Genomic DNA, 11593 nt, shown 5'->3' on the forward strand with positions numbered 1-11593 from the left:
ACAAAGATAAAAATAATAAAGTTAAGAATGTCTACAAATTGATGCTATAAAAGAAAATTATTTTTATACCATTTTTGTACCATAATTTTTTATCATTTGAATGTGATATTTTACAACCCAATATTTTACAACCCATTGCGACCAAAAGAGTCAAAATGTTCCATAACGAAGCGAAAACCTAATCGCTGCTATCCGATTAACGATGAGAAATGGTACTCTCGAGAGCGTATTTCGGTCTCTCAAATTCGATACCTCAAATGAAATTTAAAGCCCGGCTCCGCGACAATCGATCCCATTCAAATTTAAGTTTTACCTTAAATTTAATCACTCGCAGACTGACTTATTAGTTTCGTTTGACGTAAGGTGACCATGGAGCTGAAACAAAATTTGTTCAACTGCTCCATTGAGTGTAATGAATAATTGATTTCGAGCTTAAGTTGGAGCGAATGAATCGGAAATTTTCCTTCGCGACCGGTATATTCACATTCGCTGTTTCCTAGAATATCTGATCAGTCAAAATGTGATATGAGGGATAAAAATATTCTTTTAGGAAAGCTTATCGCTTATACTTGGCTATGCCAAATAATAAATTTAAGCTCGTTCGCTTAAATCGCGATTTTTCTGGAAATATATATTTTTGCAGATTCATAAATTATTTATAGATGAATCAGTAATATAATACACGTGTCGTACGTTATTTAATATGTAATTCTCAAATTTCCTCAGGTTTTTTTTTGGAATTCTCTTGTAATCTCTTGTAATATGCGTTGTCTATTTCTTACTTCCAATATTTTAATTATAAATAACATTTTGTTGACTAATTTTAAAATGGAATGGACAGAAATCGCATATATGATTATGCATTAAATTCAAGAAGTGTAATAATGATCGCAGTAGAAACAGTAACGACACGTCCGGCACAAAAAAATGTCTGACCGCAACCGGTCTGTCTCTACTTAAATTACATATCCAGTCTGTTCTATCTTTGTCTATCTTTATATTTTATATAAACGTAATGTAAGATACATAATAAATGCATCCAGCAATAAATACATTTTCTTGTCACAAAAGTATATCTAAAGAAAGATTGAATTCCGTTGGATTGAGTGTATCTATTATATTATCCTTCCTTGCTTTATCAATTAACTCATCCTGAACGATAAATTATTTTCTCTCTCTTTACATCGAGACTTTGTCTCCCTTTTCCTTCAAAGAGCTGGGAATTGTTCCAGAATAATAATAAATTGATCTGCTCCTCCTTCTCTTTCATTTTACTTTTCTCTTTCTATTCTATTCTCTTCCTAGATACAACACCTGTTCACCCATAAACGCAAATTACGCTTTCCGCGTGCCGGACGAGAGTGTCAGTCACAAAATGAGCCTGTCGGTCTTCCCGCGAGATCCAGCGTGAACGACGTTAAATTTACATTGGCGTCGCGAGGCCGAGAAATCGGCCGGCTGTCGCGCTGGACTGGGACCGAAGGTGCTTAAATTTAAGTTCCACTCGAATTTCGGAGTGATATGGCCACGCCGAATCGAATCCGTGTGCAACGCGACGTATATATTTAAAACCCATTAAACAATTTCGGACAGATACGTTGCAACTGGTTCTAAGAGGTCCCGACAATCACGCGGTAATCGACTGCAATTCCATTTGTCATTTTGTTCCCTTTTCTTCATTGCTTGTTTTACTTGCAATTAGAGTATGTATATATGCATCGCAATAAATAAAAATAAAAGTAATATCAGAGATTAATAGTTGAAATATATTTTTAAAGCTCACAAATTATAAAAAAGAATAAACTTAAAATTTTATTATATTCAATAAATTTTTTTGCAAGATATTATATTTAATTATCTCGTTGTAATACATGATTTCTGTTTTATATTATTGGGCATGAGAAGCTCGAGCTTATCGATTAGTATTAGTCGAAAAGATCTCATGCTATGATTGTTTAATCGTTAATTCTTATCTTTTTTTTTAATCTCGTTATTTGACTCTATCAAACTCTTATCCTTGAAACTTAAAATTAAATTTGAAAAATAATCTTTTGTCATTTCACATAATCACTCCATTTTTCCGATATATTTTTAGAAAATATATTTACCTTTATTTATTACGCTCCGTTTTTATTTTTCTTGTAAAAAAACATGGTTATCGATTAATTGTAGTTAAAACATTAAAAGACAAATTTGATTAATTGATATAAATCAAATACATAATTTGACATTTATCTGATGATTAATATCTTCGTATTACGAAGAGAGAGAGAGAGAGAGAGAGAGAGAGAGAGAGAGAGAGAGAGATTATTGATAATTTCAAATAAAGTATATTTTTCATGATTAAATTTATCAATGTATTTTGGACTTTAGAGCGCAATATATTTAATAATATTCAGCAAAATAAAATATAATTGATTTGGTGAATTTCTCATGATTGGTGGATGTAGATTTTTTCTCGCATTCTCGATATGACGTGTGCCAATTCTGTCGTTATGTAGCAATACAAATTCGTTGTGGAATTCTCAGTGCATATCGACAATCGCGGTTAAAACAATAGCGGAACGTTACTCATTCAGTTGAGTCAAAGAATCGTTACCGAATGACTCTACTGAAGTTTCTCATGATCACATTACTGTCAACGTATTTGCCTATTGTCTCTTTGTCGTATGTAATATCAAAAATAAAAATGATTTATTGGTAATATAATTTTTTTTCAGCTGTTCTATTTTTTAATTTTTTTTCAGCTGCATATATATAGATAATATTAGAAATTATAATAATATTAGAAATTAATATTAAAAATTATATTTTGCAAATAATGAAACAATATTTAAAGATTTATTGTAACATTGTAAATAATTTTAATATTGTGTTTAAAATTAATTAGCTTAAAAATAGAATTAATTTTTAATACTATATTATACAGTTTTAAAATTTTATTTTAATAAAAAACATTTTTATATCTCCTTATATCAAAATATTTTAAAAATGCTATAATATATTTATAAGAAGATTCACTGTGCTAAAATATTTCTGTTAATATATTTTTATTGAATTTTTCATTTCCTTATATATATTTATTGCATAAAAATATTATGTTAAAATTACGGAAATTTATATATAATTAAAAGTAATTTAAATTTGAAGTTAAATATTGCAGAGTTTACTACACACATTCATGTTGTGTAAATAATGTGTAATATTTTGTACCTAAAAATAAATAAGTAATAAAATTGAGAAAAAGAGAAGTTTTAAATTAATGAAATAGTCATATTTACATTCAACGGAGAATTCCCGTTTATTGAGATATTGCAAGGAAAGATCATCGCACGTGACGTTTAATTAAGTATTGCATTAATGAAGTAACGTAAATGGTCTACGATGTCAAGGTTTTGAAATTGAGTCAGATACGCCTAATTAAAGATATACTAGATAAACTATTCGGAGTCTGGCTTGACGTTCATAATAAAGTCTATTTTAATTAATCGTTTTTATGAAATAATGATTAACCATTCTAATGTAGCGGATCTTTGAAATATCACAAATATATATTTTTATGAAATATATTATGCTTATAATATTTTATAATTTATATAGTTATTGTTAATTAAAAAAATATATTCATTTTTTCGCGAATCCGTTATTTTAATGTATGATAAAAGATAATTAATTTCACAAAAAATGACAAAATATTATTTATAATCAATGTATAATCTATATTGCACGCTATGTTCGTCTAATGTCTTTGAGAATTTCCTCCTTCTCCTTTCTTGATTCTCCGTTGATTATTTTGTTAGTTGATGTTAGTTGACTATTAATCAACTAGTTGGTCCTTGTTTCTAGTAATTTCTATTTCCTGATAGCAATTACGAATAATTCTCTCACGAAACACAGTTAATTATTACGATTGCATGTATTGTACTATCAAAATATACGCTTAAATTCATAATATCAAATTATACCCAATTTGAGTTATTTTTAATCACTTTTATAGGTCGCCACTGTTCAATATGTTGTTATTTTCGTTAAAACAATAAAGAAAATTCCACACAAGAAAATGTATTAAATTTGACTCAAATTTAGTTTATTAAATATATATATTAATATGTTGTTTACTTTGAAACTAAATATAGAAATGAATTGATTTATATTTTCACACACATGGTAATTAAAAGTAACAAAATATTATTGAATTCAAGAGATTGAATTACCACTACTCCTTTGATATCTAACACTGAATAATTTTGCAACAATTTACGAGATACGCATTTCTCGTATTTTTTGTTATGATAATGCAAGAAAAATACGTTTTTACTTAATACCCAATCTCAAGAAATTAGCGTATTTTGAAAGATGAAGGATCTTCAATATCTTAATCGCATGTTTCTCATCCTCTATCATCTCAATATATCGCTCTGACATCGTTCGAAACAACATGTATGTTTATGAATCGTGGGAGTCAATTAATCAAGCTGATAATTATTATGAGGAATAATCGCATTTTGAAGAATAATAACGCGACGCCAGACGGAGCGTCTCGCATCGCTGTCTGTTTGCTCCGTTTTTGTCGCAATGATAATTTATAAATGATAGTAAAATAATTGCGTTCGCACACATTGGTTCGCCGATACTGTGAATAGTAGCGTCACAATAAGATATTGTAAAAAGAAATACTGAACGCTATGTATCAACGGATTATCATCGTTATGAAATATTCAATTTATTGTAAAATTAATGTATGCTGAATATTGTGGTACATCGCGTATTGAATTAATCTCGAATGGACGAATGGACTATTATCGCGCGGATATATCCAACGTTGATTTGGCGAATAAAATTATCGCACGAATAAATTCAACGTTTGTTTAAATAAAATTTATCTTCTTAAATTTTTCGATTTTAATTAATCTCTCGAATATACCGTTGTTCGCGAAAAACGCATATAACGTATGTATATTGTATTTTTTATTCATTATTGAATTATTCTTCGTCCAAATTTGTTTTTAATTTATTCAATGCTATACGGCGCGGTGCCCTTGCGTTTTCAATCTACAATTCATAATGTTAATTCGCTTTTCTGATTCCCGTAAACGCGACATTGTAACAAAAGCTCGGGTGTCGTGCAAGGATTATTCATGACAATCCACGAGAACCCGATGTATCTGTATGACGCGTAATGCAGAAATCGATACTAATTATAGTATTTGTATGCACATTATGTATCTCGTGTAATGCTGCACATAGAATGTACTAGATGTCTCATATGTCGTAAGTGATAGATTTCGCCTATATATTTCTTGGCAGATTTTGAATCAATGTCTCTTCTTAAAATGAAAAACTGAACGTAAATTTAAGCATTTAAAAATTAAAATCACATAACTTTCTAAATAAAATCTTTTATAAATAATTGTATATATGAAACAATTTTATTCCAGAGAAGTAGACATTTAATTTCTAATTCATTTAAATCAAGAGATGCAAATAAAAATTGAAAAATTTAAAGCAAATTTTTTTCGTTAACTCGCAATCCAGCAAAAAATTAAATGAGAAAAAGTGTAACACAATTTATGGGAAAATCTGTACACAGGTGACCTTTAACATTGTCACGATGCTGTGCCATCATGTAATTCGACGCGGAAACTGTATCAATTAATGCACATAATTGGCCACTCCTGACGATCGAAAAGGTCAAAACTCTCTCTTTCTCTTTATATATTAGAACTTTCATTGCCAGATGTTAGCAACTCTCGAAACAACATGCTTATACTTTTGAAAGGAATCAAATTTAAATGCTACAGTTTCGAAATTTTTGCGTTTTAACATTCTAAAGTATGTATAATAAAAGTTTCACAAAAGAACAATGTTTGACATAATTTGACAGCTTGTTATTTATAACATTTCTCATATTTTTCTAAAAGATATTACGAAACACTCGTACATATAATACACACATACTATATACATATAATATGAAAAATGATGTTTTAAAAATAAAATTGTAAAAAAACTGTAAAAAATTAGATTTGTGTATAAATTAAATTTGTATGATAAAAACTATTTCAATTAAATGAATTATCTTCCGCTCTTCATAGGCAAATTATTCTGGTTAAAGATAGATGTATCAGCTCATATTTCATTGAAATTTCTAGTTAGTTTAACTTCGTCAAGACTGACAAATTGATCTAAATGAGGGAATACTCGAGGGATGAAAGGAATGATCAAAGACGAGAACAGCTTCCTCTCGAGGAAACCCATCATAAACGATTCGATATTACGCGCGACGGTCAATCGATCTTCATTAAATAAAAAAAGGGATTGCAATTTGCATAGAAAAATCGAGCGCGTGCAGGCGCGTCCCATAAAAGATGAAAGAAGACGACGGTATGTCAGTGTCAGTCGACGGATGCATAATGCCGGACAGAGAAAATCGATCTATCACGATCAAGTCACCCTCGACATTCGTGCAGGACGATCAACAATTCATAAACTGACCGTTCGTTCGCTGGACACGGAGGTTTCTTTCCTAAAATCTCGAAAACCCGATTTCTACGTTTATCATTATAAAATATCAATGTGGCACGGTCGGCGTTGTTCATTTGCTTTGCCAAATTTAAGATAGTATCTATCTGTCTAATAGTACGCTCGATATCGACCTGCCGCGAGACCGCTGAACTAATTTTAGACTATTACATCAAGTTTTATAGAACGTTATTATAAAGTAAAAAGGTTCGCCAAGAGTAATCGCGACTGTCGTATATTTAGATAATGGCATTTCTCTAGTCGTAACATAGCTGAAAAATCCGAGAGCTTATATCCAAAGCCGTCTTAATTTCACATTTTCAAAAATTGCAAATTATGTGCTACTGCTCGGAAAGAACGATTTTGCTGAAGTTTCTAAAACTTTAGTTAGATACATATTTGAAAATAATTTTATTAAATCGTCAAAATAATTATGTAGGATGTCCACGCCAGATCTAGAATACCAAAACTTTTTGCGGCATCATTTATTACGCTCGAGTGTCCTACGTAATTATTTTAATAGTCCAACAAAATTATTTTCAGATCTGTATCTAGTTAAATTTGCAGCTAATGTAATTTGTAAACACTTCAACAAAATTATTCTTTCCGTGCAAGTCTGAAAATAATATTGAACCATGAAAATAATTACATAGGAATCGTATGATGGGCAATACTGCAAAAAATTTTGACATTCTAGTAATCAGCTTGAACGTCCTACATAATTATTTTAATAACCCAACAAACTTATTTTCAGATCTGTATTTAGTTAAATTCTTAGACACTTCAGCAAAGCCTTCTTTTCTATGTAAGTTCTGCGAAAAGGAACTCAAAGATTATACGAAGTCCGCTCGTTTTTAACCATAAATTTAAAGTAACTGATGAATTTAGAGTAGCGCTGTTCTTAAATTTTATCTAAAAACATCTGCTCTGCAATTCTCGTTACTGTAATTGTTAAAGCACAATTATATAAGAGGCTCTCCTCGACGAGAGCTGGAATAAAGCCTCGTTGTCGTTTGGATCGGATCGTTTTTCATCAGATGGATCTCGTTCAGAATTTAAAGCCTTCAGATGAAACGTATCGCGGACACATGACTCGTTGTCCCTTGGATAAATGGGGTATACCTCGTGCACGACAGTCTTTCTCAGAGGACGCGTGACGTTGCCGATGAGGTATAGCGTGGTATTATACCAATCCCGGAGGAGGAGAACGGTTTCATTGTCCAAGCCCGAATTATAACAACGTTGTCTCCGAGCGAATTACAGAGCGAGTTTTGCGCGTCGTTAAGCCTTAAGTACTGACACGTCATCCGTGGCTGGAAATATGTTACCTCTAGATTAACAGTTGTGCGCATTGTCATAATTGGAACAGAGATAAATTTTGCAGTTACATTTAAACGTTGGATATTAACAGACTTCTCGTAGGACGTTGGAAAATTTTCGAAATGATGTTACGAAATTATTTAATAAATAATTAAACATCGTTTATTTCATTGAGATAAATTCTTTTCAATTTTAATTTGTATCTTACTTGATATTTTCGAATATTATGTAAAATATTATATAGAATATTATATAGAATATTATACAGAAAAGTGTATAGTGATATACATTTATGTGTACAGCTCGTAAAGCGATTGAATGTGAATGATTAGATCCATAAATACAAATTAATTGCTCGATGAGCAGACTGCATTCCGAATCGACAAAAAGTGTCGCAATTCTGTCCATCACTATACACTGAGAGAAATGTTTAATATAAATAATCATAATTTTGTTGATGCGTGAATTACTATCAAAATTTTATTGTTTCAATTTAAAAATTATGTTTTAATTAAAATTTTTTTTCTGACCAAATTCTGATTAGAACAATTTTTTTAAATATATAACATAAAATTTTGATAATTCACATATATTCATAAAATTATCGTTATTCATATCAAACATGTCTCGCATGTATTTGTAAATATTAATATTATCAAGTAATAAGATCCGCTTGTACCGACCGAAAATATAATTTTTTTATAGTAGCAAAAAAATTTAGTGCCTTTAACAAAAATGTTTAGTTGTGGAATTTGTGGGAACAACAATCAAATATTTTGTTTATACATAGTTGTAGCTGTTATTTTTATAAAATAATTTTTCTACTTTGTAAATAACAAAAATATTTTGTTTATGCTAATTAAAAAATTAAATTCACGTAAAATTATAGTTTTATCAAAAAATTTTTATTCGATGTACTTCAACAAAATTTTGGTTTATAGAACAAAACATTTTTTCTAATGTATCATTTCTAATGTATTTATCTATTCTTATCTAAATTTCACTTACAATTATTCATATTTTCATTATGTTTTTTTTATAATGCGCTTGTAAATTTGTACAATAACTGTGATTACCAGAATGTTAAAACTTTTTGCAACATTGTTCATTATACTTGAGCGTCCTACATAATTATTTTAATCTACCTTCAACTTCGTCATGCTTGCAATTAAAAGGACAAGGACGATGTGATTGCGGATTCGTTTCGTATTCAAGAATAACGATCAAGTTGTTTTCTTTACCGAAGAGAAGTTTCGTTTCGCATGAGAAAACTCACGGAAGATGAAGAGCGTCGTCCTCGTTCACGTTAAAGCGATTTGTGCGAGCGTAAGAAAAATCGCCTTATTTAAAGAAAGAAATGAGAACGGATGTAAGGATGCCGTGACGGGGAGACTCTCAATATGCGGAAAATTCTATCCCTCTTCTTTAAAATGATTATTTCATTTATATGAAAACTGCTTATATGAAAAATGCTTTTTCATTCATTGCAGGATCGTTACCTGATATCGCAGTGACGATGGCCTCGGGCAGGGAAATCCACGGTGCTTTCAGGTGAGCTGAACTTTATAAAATCTAAAATTACATTCCATTTTTATCAGTTTTTAAATTTCATTAGAGAGCTACACGATTGTTTTTGCAAAAAACGATAATTTTATTTTCATCTACTATTTTAATTTTAAAATAAAGTAAAATAATATATAAGTAAAATAATATATTTCTCTAAATTTCAATCGTTTTTTTTTATCTTTTATTTTATGTTTATGCGTCGATGATTCAATTTGTTTTTTTTTCGCGTTTTTACGTTTCTTGTTTTTTACGCAAAGTTTCGCCCGATTGCGCTCGAAAAAAGGGCATATGTATATACATAATATATACTCACATACATCGATAATTTCGCTGCTGAAAGCTAGTTATTTCAAGGATTTTCGTGGGTGTATGTTTTTCGCGATCTTTAGAAATTCATTATTACGCATAATGCGGGAACGAGAAATTAAGGCTATTAAGAATTATCCGTTTGTGTTATATTAATCTACATCTTTCATGAACATGATATAACTTCTTAACGAGAGCTTCTTTGACCACTTTTTTGGCGGTCGAATATTCTTTAATCAAATTATGACTTAATTTTTTTTGTATGTTTAAATGATGACACAGCAAAAATTATATGAGTTTGTCATATTATGCGAGAGTTTTCCTAAGAAAAAAATTTCAAAAAATTCCTCTGAAAGAGAGAGAAAGAGATTAATTACTTTTAATTTAAATCTTCTTGAAAAGATAATTTAGCATATTCATCAACGAACAATTATTTTTTGTTTAATTAAATATAATAATAGAAAAAATTTAACTTTTACAGTTTGATTCGAGTCGTGATGCTAAAAAAATTCATCTAATTGTTTCGAAAATCTTTGCGGACGAGAGTTATGCATAAATGTAAATTGAAATTTTTGTCGGTAGCTTGTATTGGATCAGAATATTGACTTTATGTTACAATTAATTACATTTACTAATTAAACGGAAAAACATTTCTCCAATAAATTATACTTTCACGTTTTTCGTGACATTTGCAAATTCTCGACGTGGGCGTTAGCAAATAGGATGGTAGGGCACTTTGATGGTACATCAATACGAACTATCGCCGCACAAATAGAAATACTTAAATTTTATAGAATATCATTACTTTTATATTTAGTCGGTACCAAATCAATATTTCACAAGATACATGCTGCAAGTCGATACCTGTACAACATTGGCATTATCTACGTCGGAATATCGACATTGTAAAATTAATTAAATGAAGAAACGTTTCCGAAACGTAAATAAATTAATGAAAACCAATACGATTTATTTTATAAATTTTGACAAGAAGAGCTCGATCGATTAATTCCACATTCACCAACTTTTGGTTATTTAATTTTAAATAATTTGATATTTATATCGTGAGGAATCTTTAGTAATTCCATCGACACTCGAGATCTCGTAAACATCTTCATAAATAAATAATACATTTCGATTCCGTGGTGTGCTAATCAGGTTATTTTCGTCGTGCAATTATCGCCAAATATAATTGTCCAATTCTCCCGTCTGCGTCTGCGACTCAGATATGATATTTCCACGAATAAAATTCGGCATTAGAACACGTCGTGAGATTCGTGATCAGAATAGCGAGCACGGATTTAGAGTACAAGTATCGATCGCGTCTTCTTGCGAAACGACACGATAAGAATGTTGGTGACTTAAGAGTTGCGAAATTTCGAGCTGTTTCGCGACACGCCGATTGGTAGTGGATGGGAAAAAATTGTCTCGGTAGCGAACGAGCGATCTTATTCTTAGCGACGTTACTGTATTTTTATTGCGCTTATAGCACAGCATCGATCGCTTTTGCGCGCATACCGCGAGTTAACGTCGTTCGATCTGCAGATAGCCGCTCATAAGTAATGCAATGAGAAAGTAGTATTGCCGCATCATAGGCAGACGCTGAATGAAGAAACGCGGCGGAAGTATCGGGCCTATCTTTAGTTGCGACAAAATTACGTGGTTTCTACGTGTACTCTATTATACCTGAACCCTTTGCAGGTGACCTATCGAAGAGCAATTGAAACATTCTACACAAATAATATCTGCAGGAGTGGGCAGTAGGAATAGTTACGTTATGTAAATTGAACATGTATTTATAATTCTGTAAATGGTTTTATAACTTGTAGGAAAAAATATTTCATTATTTTAAGAATACGTAACTAATATATAAAATATT

At 30.5% G+C, this 11593-nt stretch overlaps 1 protein-coding gene across 1 annotated transcript in view; it reads left to right on the forward strand.

The window, feature by feature from the left end:
- LOC108686575 overlaps positions 1 to 11593 on the forward strand; it is a 20148-nt gene that overhangs the window by 1218 nt on the left and 7337 nt on the right. Inside the window, exon 2 of the mRNA XM_018191948.1 lies at positions 9333 to 9393. Within this exon, the coding sequence (XP_018047437.1) occupies positions 9333 to 9393 (61 nt within the window). The remainder of the gene's footprint in view (positions 1 to 9332; positions 9394 to 11593) is intronic.

Source organism: Atta colombica, unplaced genomic scaffold, assembly GCF_001594045.1.
Source record: "Atta colombica isolate Treedump-2 unplaced genomic scaffold, Acol1.0 scaffold187, whole genome shotgun sequence".
Taxonomy (NCBI): Eukaryota; Metazoa; Arthropoda; class Insecta; order Hymenoptera; family Formicidae; genus Atta; species Atta colombica.